This window comes from Gekko japonicus, unplaced genomic scaffold (genome assembly GCF_001447785.1).
Source record: "Gekko japonicus isolate JY-2015 unplaced genomic scaffold, Gekko_japonicus_V1.1 scaffold1812, whole genome shotgun sequence".
Taxonomy (NCBI): Eukaryota; Metazoa; Chordata; class Lepidosauria; order Squamata; family Gekkonidae; genus Gekko; species Gekko japonicus.
Genome location: NW_015169226.1, coordinates 250,403 through 274,379, shown reverse-complemented (window position 1 = coordinate 274,379; position 23,977 = coordinate 250,403). Strand labels below are relative to the sequence as shown.

The 23,977-nt window shown below is 44.8% G+C and overlaps 1 protein-coding gene across 2 annotated transcripts in view; it reads right to left on the bottom strand.

Moving 5' to 3' along the window:
* Positions 1 to 23,977, bottom strand: part of DENND2D (DENN/MADD domain containing 2D) — a 49,083-nt gene that overhangs the window by 11,825 nt on the left and 13,281 nt on the right. For both annotated transcript variants that reach the window (XM_015416420.1, XM_015416421.1), the window contains exons 2-7: positions 23,560 to 23,738; positions 18,522 to 18,634; positions 15,514 to 15,583; positions 5,285 to 5,362; positions 4,540 to 4,680; positions 2,307 to 2,455 (exon numbers count right to left, since the gene is read on the bottom strand). In XM_015416420.1, coding sequence (XP_015271906.1) covers positions 2,307 to 2,455; positions 4,540 to 4,680; positions 5,285 to 5,362; positions 15,514 to 15,583; positions 18,522 to 18,634; positions 23,560 to 23,738 — 730 coding nt within the window. The remainder of the gene's footprint in view (positions 1 to 2,306; positions 2,456 to 4,539; positions 4,681 to 5,284; positions 5,363 to 15,513; positions 15,584 to 18,521; positions 18,635 to 23,559; positions 23,739 to 23,977) is intronic.

Here is a 23,977-nt window from a genome sequence, read left to right as displayed (position 1 = left end):
GGAATGGAGAGTCCGTAACAGGAAAAAACAGAACATTGAGAAACCTCAGTTACAGCCTCATTTGTTGCTGTGAGGCTGTTCACAAGACAGGTGAGTTCTCCAAGCTGCAACTCTAAAGTGAAAAAATGCTCTATAATTATAAAGCGGCCATAGATAGAATCATACAGTTGGAAGGTACCTCCAGGGTCATCTAGTCCAACCCCCTGCACAATGCAGGAAATTCACACATACCTCCCCCTCCTACACCCCCAGTGGCCCCTGTTCCATGCCCAGAAGATGATAAAATACCTCCAGGATCCCCAGTCATACTGGCCTGGAGAAAAATTGCTTCCTGACCCCAAAGTGGCGATCAGCATTTCCCTGGGTGTCTAAGAAAGGGCTACAATAATGCCACGCTGTGCAAATTTAGTATCCAGCTGAAAATGTCAACAATCCTCAGCAACAACATCATATTTATTTTGTAGATATACTGGTTAATGGGCTATCCCTGCCACTGGATGTATTAAGGCATTTTCAATTAAAAACAACATCAATGCATTTAAAACCATGCAATAATCCGCAACAAAGAAATCACACACCATAAACTTGGCTGGCAACAAACCAACTTCAGACAGCAGTAAAAACCTACCAACCTTGAATCAACCATTACCAGATAAGTAATAAGTAGAAGTGGGAAGCAAAAACAAAATAACCAAGGTCAAAAGATCTACAAAAGGCCTGGAAGAACAAAGATGTTTTCACTTTGCACCCAAAACCAAGTTAACCTGATGCTAGGCAAATCTCTGTGCTAAGCATGTTCTACAACCTGGGTCTGTAACCTGGGTCTTACCATCGTGGTTCCCAACCTGTCCTCACTGCATAATAAATGAGAATGGGGCTGGTGTGAAAGCACTGACATCTAACAGTTACCTAAATTATGTTTTAAGACCTGATGTTCCTGCAGCTTAAGTATGTTATGTGTGATATTTTTAAAGGATTGTTATTTTAAGTAATTTATGCTAATGATAGGTTTTTAACTGTATTTAATTGTATTTGTGATTGTTGTAAGCCGCCTTGCCTTGGCGGGGAGGGCGGGGTATAAAATAAATAAATAAAAGGGAGGTGCAACTGCAGAGAAGGCCCTGTCAGATGGTGGAATCCAGAGCAGGGCCTCTGAAGCAAATCTTAGTTGATGGGCAAGTTTGTATGGGAGTAGGTGATCCTTCAGCATCCTGGACCCAGCCTGTTTAGAGTTTAACCCTAGAAAGAAAATGATAGCCAATTTAGATCTCAAAACTGGCTCACTGCTGTCCTGAACCAATTGAAGTGTCCAAAGTCTTCAAAGACAGCTCTACATAAAACGTGTTGCAGTACTCTAACCTGGATGTGATCAAAGCAGGGTTAACCATGGGAAGATTATGCCTCTCAAAGGGCTGTAACTGGCATAGTAATTACAATTGGTTTAGGAGCTATGCATTCTGTAAGCATGAATCAATAGCATCCTCAAGCTGCACAACTGCTCAGGGGGGTGGGCTGGGGTGGGGGGAAGAGCACACCTTCACCCAGAACAGAATCTGCAATCCCTGACTGGCTGTACTGTTGGCCAAAGGATGCTTGGTCTTTTCTGGGTTTAAGTTCAGTTTACTGGCCCCTATCCAATCCCATTACCACTTCAAGACACTCATTCATGACATCCACTAGCTCACCTGACTGGTGAAAAGAAAAACAGCTGCGTGTAATCAGCATACTCCAATCTCCAGATCACTCTTCTTAGTAGTTTCATATAGGTATTAAACAGCATGGGGGGGGGGGGGTCCAAGACGGAACCTTGTAGCAAAATGGAGCGCAGAATCTGTACCACTATACCACTATTTGGTACTGGTCACCCTACCAGAAACAGAACCACCAGCATATGGTTCCCTCAGGTCATTTCAGGGGGGAACACGGGGGATCGCAGTCCCCCTGGGTGAGGTGCGGGGGGCGGGGCACACGATGAAGCCCCGCCCCCTGCTTCCGGCCGCCCCGCTTCCAGCCCTCATTCAGCCAGGAGGAGGCAGGAGAAGAGGGAGGGTAAGTTGCTTCCTCCCCGCCTCTCCCCACCCCTGCCTGCCTGGGGCCAGAGAGGGCCTTGGCGGGGCTTCCTCGCACTCCTGCCGGCCTTGCAGGTCCACCGCTGGGCCCCTGATGTCAGGGGGTGTGGCATATGCTAATGAGTTATGCTAATGAGTTCCCCTAGCTCTTTTTCTACAAGACCCCTCCTCACATCACAGCCTAAAGATACGAAGGTACGATTAATTTCATGGAGATAAGGGCCAGAGTGTTTTTACCTGAGGTCTTCTGCCAGAAAGACTATCCGTCGCTCCAGAGCTGTAGAAGCAAATATCTGGAGGATCTTATCAGGACTGAGGCACTGTAGAAGTGCCCGAAATTCCACATGTTCCAGTCGAGAATCCAAGGGCCGGGTTAGCTCTAGGAGCTGTGGGGAATAAACAAAGACATGGCAGGATATTAACATATGGAAACACAGGAGGATGAAAACGTTTTGTTTGACAGAGCTACTCTTCCCCCCCCCCAAACTGTTCCTGGGAATTCGAATTCACAGGCTTGGATCCTAAACCCTGTTTCCACTTCAGCTCTTTTTTTTATCTGTTGTGGAGGTGCGCAACGCATCCTTCTGGTGCTAGGTACTTTCAGGTTCACTGAAAGACATTGGTTTTGTGTGCACAAAAATGCCCAGTACTTGACTCCTCCCCAGCACTCCAGGCTGTCTGCCTTTTTTCTTTCTAAAGCAGTACATGCACATTAATTAACATATTCACATTCTCTCACACATGCACACCCTTATATTTATGCATGTTTGAAAACAGAACAAATTCTTAAAACTCTGGAAAACTGATCTGGGAGGAGAGGGGAAGTGGATTAGTGATGTTGCTGGCTTTCCAGCCAATGGGCACAGGCGTCTTCTAGTTTGAATACACAGAACTGGTTTCCTGGAGCTTGACTCTCTGGTTGCGCTGCATGTGTGCAGCAGCCCGGCTGCTGAAATGATCTGCTTTCTGTCCTCAGCTCTTCCTTTCCTAGCAAGTAAATAATGGTCTGGTGGAAGGCAGAAGCAGATAGCACTATGTCCATTTAAGGGTAACGAGAAGACAGTTTTCCGATGCTGTTGAGGAATATGTGCTCAGCACCCACTATCTCATTCCCCCAGCTGCCTAGAGCATTAAGCAAGCCAGGAAATCATACCAAGTTGACATTCTCTGGAACTAAAACAGAGACGCTTTTGACACATGAATAGGAAGCCAAACTCACTGGTAAGTCAGCGCAGAAGAAAGATCAGCAGAACAAGTCACGTTCTGCCCTGTGGCTTACCACTGACGGAATATTGTTAAGAAACGGGGGCATCTCCCCAGGGCAAAAGTCAGCTGCTGCATGCCACTAGAGTAGCCAGGTGTACTGCAAGACTGGCCCCCTGTACCTTAGTTCCATAGAGGAAAGAACTAGGACAGAGGTAGATTGTCATGTCACAGTAGATAAGCAGCATCTGCCCAGATTCCCTCTTCTATGCAACTCTGTAAAGGTAACAGAGATGTGACTCATTGCCAGGACTTGTTTGCACCGTGATCCAAAACACAATGCCAATGCCGACACCCTAGTTGCCATGCCCAGACAAGCAATGCCAGAAGGACAACCACATGCAAAACAGGAAGGGGCTCCAGTACCTTTAATGGCCTTGCAGAATACGTGGCATGTGCTGCCTGCCTTGAGGGCTGCCAACACCATCTTGAGAAATCCCTGGGATTTGGATGTGGTACCGGGGGCAGGGCAGAGTTTGGAGACGGGAGGGATGTGATACCACACAGCCTGCCCTCCAAAGCTGTCATTTCCTCCAGGGGAGCTGAGCACCACAGTCTGGCGATCAGTCATGGTTCCTGGAGAACTCCAGGCTGCACCTTGAGGTTGGCCACCCTACCAGCCACGCAAAGGCAAGGAAATCTGCAGAAAGCTATAAGATGTCCAGAAGCCTTGTACTTTTGCACCTGGTCCTCCTAAATGGCAGTGTGGGTATCCATATCTGTCCCCGGGTATGTACACACAGCCTTGACAGCTCTGGGGCCATAGGCAAAAGCACTGTGAGTATTTGCTCCGTCCAAAGCACGGCCATAGTCAGATGCTTTATCATGCAATCCTAAGCAGAGTTACACTCTCCTAAGCCAACTGACCTCAGTGGACTTAAAAGGCTCCAACTCTTTTTAGGACAGCCCTTCTAATCCCCTCTCTATCCTGACACCACTATGCTTGTGGCCATCAGGTCCTTCACGTCATTTCCCAAAAGGACAACCTGTAATGCCTTTCTGATGTGCAAAATTGTGGTTTGTGCTCATGACAGACAGTTCATTCACCAAGAGGATGTTGAAACCCGGACAGACAAAGGCCGGCCGGCCACATAGAGAGTGTTTTGAGAGCATCAGCTTTAACCTTCCTGCGCTTGCAGCTCAATTGTTGCCACAGTTGTTTACTAGCTGTGACAGAACCAGCCAAGATCACTTAGCAGGCACAAACCTCTGTCCCCGAGTCAGGGATGAAGCTCTTAATGGTGACTGTTTTCCCAGGTGCTGGAAAGGACGATTCCCGCAGACCCTGCATAAAGGGATAGATGACCGCTGCAGAGATCTGCCGCCTTTTCTCCACCTCGTCCAAAATCTAATGGAAGAAAAGGAACACCGGTCAACCTATCTGCTACCACTCTGAATCTGTTCCTAGCAATGGGGTGCATCCAACCAATTTCTTCACTCTGTCTTGACCAATTCCCCTCCTTACTACAGCTGTTGTCCCCACCTGGCTTTTATCCATGAGGGTCCCATAATCCCCAGCACCACTTTGGGCCCCCAATGGGGAGAAAGGCGGGGTATAAATGAAGTAAATAAATAAATAAATAAATACCCAAGCTACTGTATAACCATGGTTCTCAAGTCTAATAATGCCTCTGTGCATGTGCAAAGAGCATTTTCCCTCACCACAGGGGAAAACCAAAGAGCACCAAACTATCTAACATCTGACATTTATAGTTATACATAGTACTGAGCCTTGACTTTTCTATCCCCAAAGCGAACTATCTAACATCTGACTGACTAACATCTGACTGAGCCTTGACTTTTCTATCCCCAAAGAAATTATATATCAGAGTTTTATCATGGAACAACAAGATAAGCAATTCTGGGCCAATTTCACTGTTGTATAGCTGGACACAAAAGCTTGGGTAGGAGGGGGAAATGACACACAAACACAGAGAGTCCAGAAAGCCTACCTTTGAGAACAGGCCGAAGCAACCCAGGCAGCTTATAATACAGTAAACCTCTGGGAGACGAGCTCCTCGTCCAGTGGGCTGAAAAATAATTTTGTATGTAAAAAGACTCATCACAACCCAATTCTCTTTTTTCTGGCTATCTGGCTTTATTATTCAGATACACAAAATGTTCCCATAATGCAGCAAGAGTGGATGCCTGAAGTCGGACAGAAGGTTAAGCCCCCTAAATTGACTTTGGCTACAGTGGCCAAACAAAAATGAAGGGCTATTTAGAATGACGGAGACATTTTGTTATCTCTATAGCAACTGGATCTCTGTAGCCACAAATTTGGTCAGCCAGAACTTACCAGGGAAGACAAAAATAGAACCCAAATCCACAGATCAGTGCCCTGGCCCCCCTGGCCCCCCTTGCCTCCCTCTTTCCCAGATCAACAGCCACAGAGCAATGTGAGTAGGGGAAATTCCGGACAGCCCTGTCTTGTAGAAGTCTCCGGCAGAAGGTGCAAATTGGGTGTAACAGCAGAGAGAAAACATTCTCAACACACCTACAGAGTGAGCCCCAAAAGCTCCTGTTTTCATAAGCTAGCTAAGTCCTGTAGAGTTTATTTCTAAATATAGTTGAATCTTTAGTATATTACAGAACCCATCTCTTCCAAGTAGCATCTTTGCCTCTCAAAGCAAGCCTCAAGTGACCCAATTCATTAACAATCTATTTTGGAACTGTGAGAATTTAGTAGACACGGAGCAAACACGACAATCAGATGGTGGACAGGGGGCTTATATGTTCTCTGTCCCTAAGAAAAGAAGTTAAGCCTACTTCAACAAGCATTTGAGTGAGAATGAATATAAGAAGAAAGTATGCCTTGGAGCATTACTGGAGCTGTAACGCGCTACTTGAGAGCATCCTATCGTTGTGTGCCATACAACACCACACTATTCCCATGGCTCCCTGGCAGGCCACATTACTAATCAAGGAGCATCAGTTTGAGAAGCCCAGTGACTTGTCACATGACTCCCTCCACAAATGGACTGATATGTTAACACAACCCTGGAGCAAGTGGAACCAAGGGCCCCTGCTGTGATGGCAGTGCCTCAGAGTCCCCTCAGCTCGGACTTGGGCTGTGGCAATGATGAAAATGGTTGGGCAAGCCTACACCTGTTTGCATCATCACCGTTGCCATGGGCAATGGTCCACTAGGGCTGTGACCTGTAAGTGTCACTACACCCCTTCCCTGAGCTCCGCTTCAGGCTAAGGAAGTACTCTCCAAGGAGGTCCACACTTAAGAGAGACGTGGCACCACAAGCTACATGAAAGCCTCACAAGGAAGGTCATTCAGAGAGACTAACTACACATGATGCACACTTGCACGTTCATGGAGTCCCAGTACCACCTTATTAAAAATAAGAGGCATCTTCAGGGTATGGGACTTTCAGCAGAGAAACAAGAATTTCTCTGCTCCAAATTCTCCCTTCCCTCTCCATTCTGGTGGGTTCTCTCAACCCAGGGCTCAAAAGAAGTCTTTTTAACTCCAGAGGGGAAGGAGGTATATGGAAAGAAATTAAGGCCAAAGAATGTGTTAGGCATACCCTCACTACCCCTTTTTCTCTGTTCAAAAATTTTCCCTGTCCAAAACTGCTGAGGTTTGGTTAAAAATAATTGCTGAGGTTTGGTTGTGCATTATCACAAAGTAGTGATGAAGGGTCTGTGACTGAAAGTTGCAGACAAAAGAGTTTGCATTAGATTTCCACTGATTGGGCTGTAACGAGTTCTTGGATCACAAGCAACAAAACAGGGAGATGCCAGGTCATCATGATAAGGAACAGTCTCAGGCTGCTCTGTGACTGCCTCAGTGTGTTTGAGACATCTCAGTTTTGGGAGAGAGGCCTACACGTGGCAACACAAAAACTGATTCTAATCTGATTTGTGATAGCTTCCCATATTCATCTCCTAATCACAGAAAACATTTTATCTGGTAGCAGAAGCAATGCACTCCAGATAGAATACAATGGTGTGACCTCATACACCGGTGTAGGACTATCCAACAAGGCCAAATCGGATAGCCACACAAATTAAATAAGATGGCCCTAATCTTGTCTCTATTCTTTATGTACAGGGATTGCCTTCAGCAAATAACTGGGCTATTATGATTTGATGCCCAGAAAAGAAACAGCTTTTGATGCCACCTTTGCCAGAACATCGACTGTGCTGCCTTGATCCGTGCCCGTTGTGGCTAATTAAAGCTGGCCACAATGGGCTGCGAGGCACCCTAAGGGAAATTATCAAGAAGCCCCTCATTGAGGGCTGGCTCCCTGGGGTGCTCAAGGAAGCAGTGGTGTGTCCTCTTTTGAAGAAACCATCTTTGGATCGGTTTCCAATTTGCCCTATCTGGGCAAAATAATAGAGAGGGCCGTGGCAATTCAGCTACAGAGCTTCTTGGATGATGCTTCCATTCTAGATCCCTTCCAGTCCAGTTTTTGCCCAGGCCGTGGGACGGAGACAGCACTGGTCGCCCTCACGGACAATCTCTGGAGGCATCTGGATCGGGGCGGTTCAGTGTTGCTGTTGTCGTTAGACCTGTCGGCTGCATTCAACACGGTCGACCATCAGTTACTGGTCTGCCACCTCGCTGATGCAGGAGTACAGGGGCTTGTCTTGCAATGGCTTGTCTCCTTTCTCCATGGTCGGGACAAAGGGTGGCGTGAGGGGAACAGCTCTCCCAGAGGTACCCACTAGAATGTGGAATGCCTCAAGGGGTGGTGCTTTCCCCGATGTTATTTAACATCTACATGCGCCCCCTTACCCAGATTGCCTGGAGTTATGGGCTGGGGTGTCACCAGTATGCTGATGACACCCAGCTCTATCTGATGCTGGGCAGTCAGTCTGGCTACCATCACTAGTAACAACTGCAGAGCCTGGTTCCTGGTGAATTATCGACAGCCTGTGCGTGCTGAGTAAGATCAATGCTGGAAATAAACATCATATGGTATACACTCACGCAGCAACACCATAACTATGATATTGGAATAACATCGCTAGCACTTTGATATTTAATATTGTATTGTTTTAATGAGTTGTTTTAATGGTTTTGGTGATCTGATTGTTTTAATCTGTATTTTATTTTGCGTGAGCTGCCCTGAGCCTGCTTTGGTGGGGTAGAGTGGGATATAAATTAAAATATAAATAAATAAACATCGCCTCCACCACAAGAAAGAGATGGAACAACAATGTCCAATTGCAAATGGTGAATACTGTATATGTTGTTGTTCCCAGATCAAAGAAACAAAAAATGAAAAGTTATTCAGTTGGCTTGACTAGCCAGTATGTGCACTGCTGAGAAGAACAAACAAAACCAGCTCAGAGCTAGACAGCAACCGGTCACTTCACAAGACTGCTGTCTTATTCTCAGAATAATGCAAACAAACAAACAAAGACAAAACTCCAAGCATCTACAGAGTACGAATCTTCAACGTAGAGGTGGACATTGGGACCATGGTCGGGACAAAGGGTGGCGTGAGGGGAACAGCTCTCCCAGAGGTACCCACTAGAATGTGGAATGCCTCAAGGGGCGGTGCTTTCCCCGATGTTATTTAACATCTACATGCGCCCCCTTACCCAGATTGCCTGGAGTTATGGGCTGGGGTGTCACCAGTATGCTGATGACACCCAGCTCTATCTGATGCTGGGCAGTCAGTCTGGCTACCATCACTAGTAACAACTAGCCAGTATGTGCACTGCTGAGAAGAACAAACAAAACCAGCTCAGAGCTAGACAGCAACCGGTCACTTCACAAGACTGCTGTCTTATTCTCAGAATAATGCAAACAAACAAACAAAGACAAAACTCCAAGCATCTACAGAGTACGAATCTTCAAAGTAGAGGTGGACATTGGGAATGTTCAAAATATATGCAAAATACAAACCAAAAAGTGGCAGTGCAGAGTATATATTTCCCCATTCAGCATCTCAAAAGATGTGGAAGTACACAAAGTATATTTCCACAAGTTACTAGAGATCAGGGCTTTTTTTAAGAAAAAGCCCAGCAGGAACTCATTAGCATAACAGGCCACACCCCTGACAGTGCTGCTCATTAGCATATTAGACCACACCCCATGCCTTCCCTTGACTTGCCTGGGCAAGGCCCCCCCCTTGAAAGAAAGGGAAGGCAGTTTAAACTGTCTTCACTTGGCTTGCCTGGGCACCCCGTGGCTGCAGGGAGCCCTTGGACAGGCCAGGGGAGGCACGGGGAGGCATTTAAAGGCCTCCCTGATCCTTCCAGGGGCCCCCCCTGGCCCGCCACCTTGGAGTCACGGGGGTGGGGTTTACTCTCCAGGCCTTCCCTCTGTAGCCACGCATGCAAAGGTTTTGGGTGTAGTGGGCATGGCCAACTCTGAAGCCAGCCGGAACTCCATTCCTGTGCGTTCCTGCCGAAAAATAGCCCTGCTAGAGATCATAAACTTAGCATGATGAGGAAAAAAAAAACATCAGTCACTGCCTGTGCCGAAAGGTGTACAGACTCGGCCTTGTTTTAAACAGGTATCTATCACTGTGTATGATAGGCAGGGTATTCAAATCTCAGTACTGGAGTGAGCAAAAAGCGTGCCTGGTCACTGCTGCGAGATGCACAAAAATGTATCTGGGAGCACCACGAAGTGGCAAACTTGAATATTGAACGACTGCTCTGTCAGGTGTGCCAACCTCCAGGTGATATACCAAAATGAGAGCTCACGAGAGGAGACTGTATCAATATAAAGACACTCTTAAGGACATCATAGTTAGATCAGATGTAAGGTTAGGACTCAGTCCAAGGGACACAGACGCTGTTTAAAATGTAAAGCCTGCAAGGTAATGTGGGAAAGTGACAATTTCACCTTAAATGTTTATAGTAATGTAAGTTCTACCTGTGGAAGTGCCTTTGTTGTGTATTTCATCCAGTGTGATTGTTTAAAATTATACATTGGAAGTACCACCAGACCACTGAAATTAAGAATTATGGAACACATCACAAGAAATAAACGACAAACAAGGGAAGCACCACTCACAGAGCATTTCGTCTCTCAAAACCACAAAGAAGACCAGTTTAGATGTGATGTGCTCTTTGTTGCAGACTCAAAATGTCCATTGGCTATGAAGGAATTACTTCGCCAGGAACATCTTTAAATTAAACACCTTGATCCCTAATGGTCTGCACACTGATTTTGATTTGAGTTGTTTCTTGTAAGATTCTGTTGGTTGTATACAAGTAGGTTTTTTCAGGTCAGTTTTCCTTCCTTTGGTCACCCCACCAGTTTCATTAGAAATTTTATTCTTAGAAATGAAAAAATATAAAATAGGATATTGTGTACTGATGTAAGCTGTGTCAGAATATTGTGACTCCAGGTTGTCAGTGCATACTTAATGGTGAATGTTGTGAGTTCACCACCACCACTATTGTAGAAGCCTAATCGGCAGAAAGAGAACTTGTCAGTGGAGTGAGTGGAGAACTAGTTGAAGGAGAATTGTTGAAACTTTATTTCAGTGAGTATGTATGTGCTGACAACTGGGGATGTAGTAAATATGTTGTAATTTAGTGGATGTGACATAAAAGTATATTTTCAGTTTCACAGCTAAAGAGTACCAGCTATCTGAAGAAGCAAAACGTGAACGCGACCGTGCAGCCAGCTGTGTATAGCTGCTGCTCATACAAGACATAGAACCTTTGCTCTCCTGAAGTTTGTCTTTATACAAAGGATTTGTGGACTTTGAGTTTTCCTTTTGTATCAAGTACTTCTGATCCTAGCTTATTAAGAATATATAAGGGTTTGTTGAACTTTAACAAAGATTTAAAACTGTTTGAATTGTTTTGCACAATATAATCTTTCTGCTTTTGTTCGTAATTCATTCACGGAGTGTCTTTATATTGATACAACCTCCAGGTGATGGCTGGAGATCTCCTGCTATTACAACTGATTTCCATGTAATAGACATCAGTTCCCCTGGATAAAATGGCTGCTTTGGAGGGTGAACTCTATGGCCTTATACCCTGCTGAGGCCCCTTCCCCCCCCCCCAAACCATGCCTTCCCCAGACTCCACACCCCAAATCTCCAGGTATGTCCCAATCCAGAGTTGGCAACCCTAACAGAAGGGTCAGAAGGTTTGGCACAAAAAGGTGGAGTAAGAGGAAGCTGGCAAGCCTGAAGAGCTGCTAGAATGAATTACCTAGCAGAAGAGGTGGGTCGGTGAAAAGAAAAGATACAAAACAAGGCTGAAACAGCAACTGAACTGCATTTTTATGGTGCATTTTCCCAGTAAACTCCACAATGTTAGAGGCAGACACGTGGTTATTGCACTACATGTTCTCAGCTACAATATGCTACAGGAAGCCACAACTGGCCCCAGGTTTCCGCAGTGTGATTTCACTATGGGTATATGATAACATAAAAGCTTGTGGCTGCCTCACACGTTACAGAGCTCACTGTGAAAATATGCTGTCATACACGAGGCAGTTCTGAGAAAAAAGCAGGGGTAGGCACTAGATTCAACAGCTAGTCAACACAGGAAGTACATCTAAAAGCTATGCCACAAACTGCACACCAAACAGCCTCTTCCCTTCAGAACCATACACACATTCATGGCCTTCTAGAAAATAAAGGATTAATGACTGGTGATAGTGTGACAATAATTAATAAATCAACAAACCACAAGTAACTCAACAGCTGTTGTCCTGTTTTTGTTACGAACTTTGAAACTGCCCCAGAGTGCCTCACAATGAAAGCCAGGTGCCTTCTAGAGGTGAAGGGCTTTAAACAGAAATAAAATGTGCTTTATCTGTTTTTATACTTTACATCCTGCCCTTTTAATCCTGCCCAATTGCTTCCCCAGCCTCTTTTCGTTTCTGCCCTCACCAGTTCTTGTTCTATCCTCTCCTTTTCGCTCTCTTCTTCTTCTTCTCTCCCTCTCTTCTTACTTCATCTGCTCCTAAAGAAAAATCCCAACCAATCCCATTTTGAGAAAGAAACCCTTCAAGCCCCACATCCTCCCCAGGGAGAGTATCAGCTGGCTGTCCCATGAGCCGCCCAGCTTGTACTCTTCTCTCTATGCCTGTCTCGCCCACTCAGACAGTATATTCCTCCAGCTCCTTTTCCCTCAGTGTTTAATCAACTTGTTGCTGTATTCTTGATTGGTGCCTTGAGTGAATAAACATAGTAATAAATCAACAAACCACTGAGTAATGCAACAGCTACTGTCCTGTTTTCATTGCAATAAAAATCGCCTTTGTTTAGTTTATCTGAAACTGCCCCAGAGTGCCTCAGAATGGAGACCCAGCGCCTTCCAGCAGTAAACAGTTTTGGACATAACCCAAGAGCCATTTGTAACACACAGCACTATGCTGATCATTTTTGACTTCTGCAGAACTGGACAGGATCCAAGCCACTCACCCAGAAAGAACGCTCTAATTCTATCTTGTATCCTCTAGCCCCCTTGCCCCCCCCCCAACTCAAAACTTGGAGCCAGCCAAGCCCTCAATGTAGCTGTGTGTCCTTGCTCATTTCTGTCCCATTCTCTTTACAAGGGACTATCTGAATGCTCTGCAAAACAGAAGATCAAAGTTTTGCAAAACAGAAGTTCAAAATCTGTAGATGTGTCATGCACATACCATGGATGCTTACATAGCTACAGACTTTTAATGCCAAAGGCACCACTGAGACAACTTAGTGGAGCAGCAAAACAGAAACTGTATGTTATCCAAGTATACACTGGGGCTGTGATCTAGTGGGGTCCCTTCTGTACAAGAGACAGAGTTCACTTGCACACAGAGGGCCTTCTCCCCCCACTCCAAAGAACAGCCTCCCCAAGTTTTAAACATGGGAAGTCTGTATGGAGGGGGATGGGAAAGTCAGGCACTTTCTGAACACTGTACATTAACTGGAAATCCCTGCGCTAAGATGTACTTTATTAAACTAATTACACAACATTTGGATAATAAGATATTTTGCAGAAATGTGCTCATTTGAAGAATATCAGTGAAACCTGCCTAGTTCTTGGCAGCATGGTCTGCTGTCCTCCTTACTATCATTACTGTTTTGCATCAGTTTTCTAATTTGAATTTTGTCTACCTTCTACATCTTGATTTTCATTTTGTCTTATAAACTGAAGGGAATTTTTAAATTCTGCTACTGTCTAAAAATCAGCTGATCTTTTAGAACTATTTTTGGATAAGCAAGCTCCACAAGTAAGGTATTGGACATGTTAATGATATATTCTGGTGGTTTTCTTTCAGTTCCTGCAGAACCCTGTCAACAGTCAAAAGCACTAGAACCTGATGAAGACTAGGAACTTCAGCACTTTTACTACACTCTCCACCATTTGCTGTACCAACTGCCTAAAGAAAAATGCTGCAGACAAGTCAATAATGGATCCTTTATATGTTGTACAACTGTAGAGCTTCACTTCTTGAATTTGTCATCATTTCATGGTCCTAAATTAAATCTCTGGGTAGCAATCCAAAATAAAACACCCTTCACGACGGGCTCAGGGATAAATAAAAGGGGGTTGGTTGGTTTGTAGATAAATATCTGACCAGATGAGACATAAGGCTCCCCATTGCTTCATGCTGGATACTCTGTACAGGAGCAATTTAGAGTCAGTGGCAGGGGAGTTATCATAGTCCATAAAGACTCTCTTTCCCTTACCAGATGTCTAGTTTGAGATACAGTGCATGTTGAATGGTTGCTGGGAAATCAAGACAAACTGGAGATATAGTTCATGTGCTAACCAGCCTCCTAAATTAGATGACAGAGGTGGTCTCGGATGTGTATTGGGGCTCCTCAAACTTACAGATTTGGGATACTTTAACTTCCAGCCTAAATCTTCCTTTATAGCTCAGGATTTCATAGCCACCATTCATAGGCTTGTCAACACTAGATCTGGTTTCCTGCACTCAGCAAAATAGGAGTGACCTGTGCACTGAAAATGCTGTTTATTCCTTTGCCTTGGATGGATCACTATTAATTAAGACTAAATATGTAGCGCAATTAACCTCCGTGAGAGTGGAAGACCAGTTACAACCCTGAACACTAATGGAACTGGATGGTTTCCAGATGCTATTAGCAGAACAGTTGGCAGACTTTGTCAGCTATTCTGTCCAAGCCCCATGGATTTCTGGAATAGGGAACTGGCTTTAGATGTTGATTCCCACCCACACCAACAGACCAAAAGGATGCCATGTTTGATGGTATCAAAAGACATTCCAGAAAATCAACAGGATCACATTCCCACCGTCTCTCTTATTACAGAAGGTCGTCTACCAGTGTGACCAAAGCAGCCACCTTTCCAAACGCAGACTAAAACCTAGTTTGAAATGGATTCAGATACAAATAGTGTGTCAGCAGAGATTCAAAATTATTTTAAAAATAACAGTCTTTGACTGTGACTGATCTCCAAGAAACACTAACAGTTCTGGTTTCCTATGGGTCCCCCCCCCCCGTTTTGTATCTACCTCCAGATACTCTTCTGCTGCATGATACACTTTGCATGATCACTGTTCTTGGCCCCATGGCCAGTTCTCAAAGCCAACAAAAGGTCTATGAGCTTGGTGAAAGTGAAGGCAAGAAACTTGCTTATGTAACCAATTGGTTTGTGTCCATTCTGTCAGACTCTGTGCTTGGACCCTGACAGAAGCTCAGTCTGGGGCACAGTTATGATGGTCCCTCGTTTACACGGCAATCAGGCCGAAAACTGTGTGATCCAATCAGAAATAGTGCCCTCTCAGTTGCTTTGAACTCAGTAAGGAAAAAACAAGATATGCAACAGACATATTTGGAAAACTAATTTCAGTTGCAAGAAAATGGTCTAACAAGGAAGAAAGATGGGCAGCAAGAATATAGGTCTTAGGTCTGTACAGAGAAGCTGGTGCCATATTGATTCTGGACAAGAGACAGATCAAGGATAAATGGCTGCCAGATTTCCATAAGAAGGGATTTGTGCATGTATGGAAAAGCATTCAGCCATGTGAACATGCCCTTGCAACCTGAAGTGCTACAGCCCAAACACTGGCCATTGATTCAAACATGTATTAGCCATTTTCTTCCTCTGTAACTCTAACTGTCAGCCCTGAGGTCCCAATGTGAGTGGCACCCCTGTTCTGGTACATTCAAAACCATCCCCTTTGGACCCAACAAATGATTAGCCTCTGGACCCAACAAATAACCTAACAGTAGCACAGTAAAAGGGGTGGGGGAAGGATATTCACCAATAGTCGCCTGCAGTAGCCAATCTTTCTACTCCCATCCACATTGGTGAGGACAAAAGAGAATGTTTCACTGCAAAGATAAAAGAAGTGGAATTGAACAGCCTGCTGAGTTTTACATGGGAAAAGCAGAAAGAATCACTCTTGGGCCACTTAAATGAAAATGCTGTTTGGGAAGCCCACATTTCATGACACAGCAACATGAGACACCCTCCTAAATTTACCCCTACCTGTCATCCCAACATGCCTTTGCCATCCATGCAGTTGCAGCATCTGCTTACAAGAAAGTTGTAGTCACAATTATTCTTTTGCCAACACATATTCTTGGCAATTATAATGTAAAAAAAATTAAACCACTTGTTGCTGTTGAGTAGGACAGTAGTATTGGTAGAAGAGATGGAGTTTGGTATAGTGGTTAAGTGTGCAGACTTTAATATGGGAGAACCGGGTTTGATTCCCCACTCCTCCACTTGCACCTGCTGGATGACCTTGGGCAAGCCATAGTTCTGGCACAGCTGTTCTTGAAAAAGAGCAGTTTCTGCCAGAGCTCTCTCAGTCCCACCTACCTCACAGGGTGTCTGTTGTGGGGAGAGGAAGGGAAAGGAGTTTGTAAGCCGCTCTGAGACTCCTTTGGGTAGTGAAGGGCGGGGTATAAATCCAATCTCCTCTTCTTCTTCTCTTCTGCCTACAGTTGACAGACGCTGAGACAGTGACTCAGTGCTCTGCCCTACAGTTATAGACGCTGAGACAGTGACTCAGTGCTCTGAGAGCCAAACTGCATGTTAAATTTTCTATAGTTGTTTGCTATGTGAATTCAACCTAAGAGTTGTAACAGCAGGTGAGCAGATCAGTGGAGGATGATCATTTTCTGACAAGTTGAGTCTGGGTTTGCTTCTCCCACAGCTGCACAGCAGCTGTGCAAAAAGACATTTGTAAAATCTGCAGGGGGCTTATTGAGCTCAGGTTCACAGTGCGGGAGGGAAGACAAGCATAGTCCCATTGCAGGGAAAGTCAGAAAATGCAATGTGTAGTTGGCCTGAGTCACTAAGCAAGGTGGATGCTGCTGCACCTCCTGTCTCACCCCCCAACTGATGAACTAATGTAGGTAAGCAGGTCAATGCAAAGCAGTTCCCTCTCTACCACATGGGATTCTAAATCTGGATTAAACTCTGGATTTTGTGGGTAAAATGCCGTCAAGACACAGCTGACTTATGATGACTCCAGCCAAGGGGCTTTCAAGGCAAGTGAGAAGCAGAAGTGGTTTGTCATTGTCTTCCTCTGCAGAGTCTTACTTAGTGGCCTCCTGCCCAAGTACCGACCCTCCTCTGACTCCAAGTTCTGACAAGACTGGGCCAGACCATGGTACCTTCCCTCCCCCAAACTCTGGATTAGTGGGACAAAAATTAACACTGGTTAACTTGTGTGCTTGCATTTGAACATCACGAGTAACAAGGAAATTTCTAATTATTCTTCATCACATCCTGTGCAAGACAAAGGGGGGGTGGGAGTAAACTGGAGGCATGAGTCACACAACAAACTGGATTTATGCACAGGCATGGGCACAAACGGGAAAATGCGGTTCATTTCAGTTCCTGGTGTGCCAGGTTTGTGAGCCATGAACCATCATGGACTTTTAGGTGACAAACAAACTGGTTCGGTTTGTGAAGTTCGTGATGCAGTAGAATGCCCCCCTCCCTGGTGTGCTAGAGACACCAAACTTGCAGGGGATCTCTGGCTGACTCTCCTCTAACTGTATTCTTCTATGCAGCAAAGGAATGGAACAGAAATTTGAGCTGGTAGGGCCACCTCCAAGTCTCCAAAGGCAGGTTCAGAAGGACAGAAAGGCTGATATTCCCAGAGTTTCAACAGGGGCTCCCCAAAGTAACCCCACGGCAGCTTGGTAGAGACCCTCGGCAACCCACATTGGCATGCCCACAACATTCCCAGGCCTCCTCAGGCTCAAACTCAAAGATCTTCCAATCACAACCCACCCTTAGGTGAAATTTCTAGTTATTCACTATTAGCAGAACACGTTGTACAGATAAAAGATCACTTGTGAATTGTACAAGTACAATGGAAAGGGATAGTCAAACAGAGACTTGCTTGTACAGGCAGATGTTTGTTGAGGTAGATGTTTGCTGAGGAGGATGCTGTTTCATGAGGTAGATGTTGTGTTATGAGGTGGATGTTCTGAGTTAACTCCTTTTATAAAGAGAACTCACTGCTCATCCAAAATTCCCATTGGTTACATTTACCCGTACCACTGCATGGAATACACTGGATAAAGGTCTCTGTAAAACTTCTCAGAGTTTCATGATGATTCTAACTTGTTACAAAGGCCTTTAAGGAGGGTTGCCATCTCAAGACCTTCAAACTAAGGAAACATTGTGAGACTAAGGAAGTAACATATGAGAATATTAAATGTTACATGCAGCAACCTTAACTGTATCAGATGTTGCAAAACAACAGAATGTTATTAACCATCTTCACAGAGAAACTACAATGACTTCAGCCCTTTGTAAAACAGCAATACAAATACACTCCCTAAACACTAATGGAAACAGGTTAAACCAGGGCCAGGACTGCAGATTTCACCACTGACTACAATTAAGGCTCAATAATCTCATATCCTGAGCTGGTGGTTTTGTAGAATTCCTTGGAAGGCTGTGCCCAGAAATGGCACCAGAGAGTTCTGTTAATTAGGGCAAAGTATGGGTTAGGGTTAGGGGTGACTTTTTGCTTCCCTGTGTGTTGACGTGTAGATTCAAGTGGGTAGCTGTGTTGGTCTGAAGCAGCAGAACAAAGTTTGAGTCCAATGGCACACTTAAGACCAACAAAGTTTTATTCTGGGTATAAGCTTCCATGTGTCACACAAAAGGTTATACCCAGAATAAAACTTTGTTGGTCTTAAAGTGCCACTGAACTCAAAATCTGTTCTGTTGACATGTGTGTTTTTGCGTGCCATCTCACAACACCAGCTCCTTGCTGGCCCTGGGTCACAGGAAACTTACCTGGTATACTCTGTGAGCGGTGCCCATTCATTGCCATCAGGGAAGCAGAAAAGCGGGATGGCCTGCAGCAATCTCTCTTCCTCTTCACGCTGTCCCCTCAACAAGTTTTCACGCTGTAAAAAGAGGAACACTATCAAGCTAGCGGAAGTGTTATAATAAATGCCAAGTACTATTATTAGTGTGTGGCCTACCAATTTCCAGGTTTTTAGGGTGGCTTTCCCCCCAACATGAACTTTTGCAAAGAAGCATACATACGCATCACCATTTTCAACTAGGCTTGTCTGCATCATAAATGTTATGTATTGGGTTATCTGGTTTGTAGTAAAGTGTGAGCTTCGGTCACAAGCTCCATAGACTGCCTGGCATTCTAATCAAAGCAACCAGATTGGTCACTGTTGCTTACAGACCAATCCGGATGGACCTCTGACTTTCAGAAGGAACAATTCCCATTGGACCCAAGCACTCATCTTTGATTGGTTGTTATTGTTCCAGGGGGTGTGGTTTTCCTGGTTCAAACTGTATATAGTGTGTTGTTTGTCTGTGTGTTGTTTGTCTGTGTTCTGAGCTAATAAAGAAACCACTTGTTTGAAACGCTGCCTCGATCTCAATACTTAATAATAAACATCACTCCAAGGAAAATCCATAAAGACATGCACAGAAGGAGCACCTATGACTCAGGCTGAGATGTAGGTGGCCAAAACAAATTTGCCCTTCCCCTATATGAGCTCTACTGCCGCTTAAGATGGGTTGAATAGGTCCTGCTCGTGGTACTATTATATGTGGGTTGGGGATCTATCCGGGACTGACAGTCACTTGCAGCAGGGATCTTCTCAGTAGATGACCAGAAGGTCTTCAATTTCTTGCCTCCTTTCTGAGGTGAGCAAAAACATGCCTGTCCTGGAAGGTCTCTGGAAGTGTGGCTCATGTGGGAAATCCTGTTTCCTTGGGGTTCATGTTAAAAGGTGGATTGATTCTTAACTGGATTACATAAAATGAATTGTTTTTGCTTTATTTTTGTGAATCACACTGGAAACATTTATTATAATAGGACTGAAATATATTAAATAAATAAATGAAAAGTTAAAGAAAATGCACTAGCCCAATTAAAAAGTGCAGTTACTGATTAATAGGAGCACATTGTTGGTTATTGAGCTATGCTCCCACGCAGGCTTGCCAGGCATAGTCTGGCAACCAGCAGGAGATGAGGGGAGGTGGTACTTACTGTGGTGAGGAGTGGCAAGCTTTATCACTATACAATGACCTTACTTTCGGTGCAGCCCAGATGTACTGGCATCATACTGGGGTGACGCTCTAGCACTCACCCCAAAACTCTATGGAATTTCTGGGTGAGTGCTAGAGCATCGCCCCGGTGCAATGCCAGCATTTTCGAGTCACACTGGAAGTGCTGTCATCACGTGGTGATGAAGACTGTCAACCACCCACATTTTGCCAGCCCGCTTTCATCTGCCAACCAGATGAGCATTGAGTGGCATTGGCAACAATTACCAGGAGTCTGACTTTTTATGATCTCACTGAATGTCTTGTGCAAAAGGCTGGCTTTGGGATTTAAGGGTATCCACAGAGCTTCCTATGTAGAGGGCAACTTGGAGCTAGAACTGCAGGCTGCATGTTAGGCATATCTGATTGAGTCACATCTTGTACTGAATGGTGGCTGGTGTCTCTACAATACAAGTATTTCTTGTACTGTGAAGCAATTCTGTAGCTTTTCTCATGGTACAGATTTGTGGTAAGTGGTTAGGGGAGCTGAAGAAGGTCAGCTATACTGAAACAAAGGTATCAGAATGACGCTTTCTGAAGAGTAAAATGAAGCTGTACAAAGCAAACCCACACAGGATATTGTTTTGCTTTCAAAACAGTGCTGAAGTGAAGACTTTTGCACCCATGTTTAAACTTTGCTTTGCAATGATCTACCATCTCCCAGAGGCACAAATTCCAGCATTCCAGACACTGAATCAGGCAGAATTAATTTGGTGAACACAATAGTAGGTCAGGGCAACACTGGGTCCAGTGAAATGGGTTGGATCCAGCAGCAGTTTCTGCTGATGGAAGGGATTTCCCACCAGCAGAATGGCACTTTCTTGCCTCCCCCATCCCTCTGCAGACTGAAATCCTGCTTCTGGGAGCAGAGGACAGCCAGTAATGACACAAAGGGTGAGCCAGAGGTCTGCAGTGGAAGGGAAAAATTGGTGCAGTTCATCCTGTCCCCAACCCCAGTTCCATTAGAGCCAATCTACTCCTGGATCCAACCCAGCATTTCCCTGCTAAACAAGAAACATCAACTAGACTTAATGAGCCACTGAATCTCAACTCTGAGGCATTAGATATGGAGGCCCTGGAGCCTGCCTGGTAGAATTCTCTGCCTGGTGACATCCGCGTCCTGTTGGACCGAACACAGTTGTCATTTAAATAGTGCAATCTGAGCTACAGATGACGTTAAAAATCTATAGCTCAGATTGTACTATTTTAATGATTTTTAACTTGATTAATTGACTTAATTTATAACTGTTTATAAGTTTAATTATGTCAATTTAACTACAATGTTTTAGAGCTGTATTAGAATGTTGTACACCGCTCTGAGCCCGGTTAAGGGGGAGGGGGCTTTAGAAATCAAATAAATAAATGAAGTGAATGCACAAGAAATAAGAAATGTTTTAAAAATGTAAATTAGAAAATCTTCAGCTAAGCTGCCTCAGCCAGCAGATACACTTTAACCCAGGGATGGCTTGCCCACAAGCCCAGTACCAGCTCTCCTGACACTCTCAGCCAGCCACTGAACGCCCTTTCCCACTGTTCCTAGGTGATCTTGCCTCTGTGCAAGCAGTATCCTTTCAGTTCCAGTTTGGCTGCTTTTGAGAGTCGACAGGCCCACTCTCACCGAGGTACATAATGTGTTTGGGGGTGTGTGTACCATTTCAGACTGAATATGGGAGCTCACGAATAAGTGCTCCTCCCTATTTTTAAAAAAACCTAAGTGTACAGAAAATTAGCATGACAAGGAGTTGTCTCCCTGACACTCTATATGGAGGTTTGTTTTTTTCCCCAACCATGAGGGGGGCCAAGGGTCTAGAGGTGCAGGATAATAAGGAAGTACATGCACAGAATGCAAGGGTCCCAGAAACAGAGCCGTAGTGCCAGCATAAACACATGCAGCAGTCTTATAACGAGTCACACCATTGGTCTATCAAGGTCAGAATGGTCTACACCGCCTGGCAATGGCCCTCTTGGGTCTCAGATAAAGGTGTTTTATATCACCTATGACCTGATCCTTTTAGCTGGAGGTGCCCGGGACGGAACTTGGGATCTCCTGCATTCAAAGTAGATACTCCACCACTGAGCTACAGCCCCTCGCTGATTCTGCTTTACAAATGGCTGGAAAAGAATACTTCTGTGCACCCAAAGCTCAATGGAGATCCTGAATACCCTACAGCATAGTATAGTCCAATGAAAATATCCAAATTTCTTTGCTTTTGAAGGATTCATGAGCCCAAAAAGACTTTAATGGAAACACACTTTTAGTGGTAGTAATGATAAAAGCAGTATTATTATAAAATTGATATAAGTTTCATAACAGGCTTACCAAGAAATATACCCATTAACCAAACCAAAGAATCAAAGAGCAGGGAGTGGGAGTGTACCTTCCAGTGAAGAGGGCAGATTGTGCTAAATTTGCATCCTGGGCCTTTAGTCAATGAGACCATCTTATTTCTAGGGTTGCCTGGTCACTCCTGGCCACCAGTGGGGATAGGGGGGGTAGGGTTGCCAGATACAGGTTGGGAAACTCCTGGAGATTAAGGGATGGAACCCGGGGATGAAAGGGACCTCAGTGGGATACAATGCCACAGAGTCCACTCTTCAAAGCATCCATTTTCTCCCAGGGAATTTATCTCTGTAGCCTGGAGATAAGCTGTAATTCCTGGAATTTCCCAGGTCCCACCTGGAGGCTGGCATCCCTACTTGCCCCATCAAAACAATTGCTCATGCTTTCTTCGCTATCAAGGAAACCTTTTCTCTAACACAGCTTTAATAGGTACAGAGAAGGTACACCACAAAGCAAAGTAACGATGGAAACTTCAAAGAGAAAGATGCAATTGAGATTGGCTTTTGTAAGCAAGATTTTCTGCCTCCCTGAAGAGAAATCAGTTCCACTGAAGTTTCATGAATTACATCATAATTCAAGGGAAACTCTGTGGAACAAGAGAAGAAGGCAGAAAAAGAGGATTTAAAAGGTGTGGGCACAGAGCAAGCATACTTTTCAGGTTTTGAAAGTGTTGCAGAGGAGCTTTCATTTTCTGGAGTAGCTAGGCCTACCAGACAGGGTTGTCAGTTCTGGATCAGAAAATTCCTGAAGAGCTGGGAAGGCTAGGAAGGGTGAGGTTTGGGAAAAGGGGGGGGCACAGCAGAGTATAATGCCATAGAGTCTGCCCTCCGAAGCTCTAATTTTCTCCAGGGGAACTGACCTCTATCATTTGGAGATGAATTATAATTCTAGGAGGTTTCCAGGCCCCATCTGAAGGTTGGCAACCCTACTACCAGACTTAAGGTTGCCAGGTCCCTCCTGGCAACCAGTGGGGGACGGGGAGGACTTAACCAGGAGAAAGGCCCAGGCCATGGTGCTGGTGCTGCATAGGAAATGACATCATCATGACAGCAACTTCCAGGCAACATTCTGGTGTTTGGGCAAAAACTCTATGATAAAACAGTCTTATACCATAGAGGTTTTGCCCAAATACCAGAGTGTCACCCAGAAGTCACTGGTGTGATGACGTCACTTCCTATGCAACTTGGCAATGTGGCCTGGGCCTTCTTTTTTCTACTGGTAAGTCCCCTGACAGCCAGCTGATCTACAGCTGAGGGACAGGGCCTAGCAGCAGGGGACTCCCGCCTCCACTGGGCAGTCTGGCAACCCTAACCAGACTACAGCAAAAACAATCAAGCATTCAGTCAGACTATTCAATGTTTTGAAGTAAGTCCCTCTAATAGGCATCTCTCAATAAACAGTCGTGCAAGGTTGTTTTACCTTGGGAAACTGGTAAGTAATCTTGGGCTCATAGTTCCCCCCAGAGTTCTTTTTAAGTGAGACCACAACTAAATACTCAAAAAACAGGTGTCCTGCAGAAGAAGGAAAGCTGGATCTGTCTCCTGGCCTCCTACCAGCATCAATTTTGCTTTCTGTAGGAGGAATATCCTGGGGTTCATCTGTAATACAAAATCGCAAACAAAAATTAGGCCTTCTTGCAGTACTTGAGGCACAAAGAACCTCACTTCTGAAATCACAACGATCCACTGATGATGTCAATTCAATTCAATTCAAAACCTTTATTGGCATGGATCAGAGTCATAAACAGTCACCCTTCAGTTCATTGATTAAACACATAACTTCCTCATTATAAGGCAGTTACAGAAATTAGCCACCGCTTCAATAACCACTGTATTTT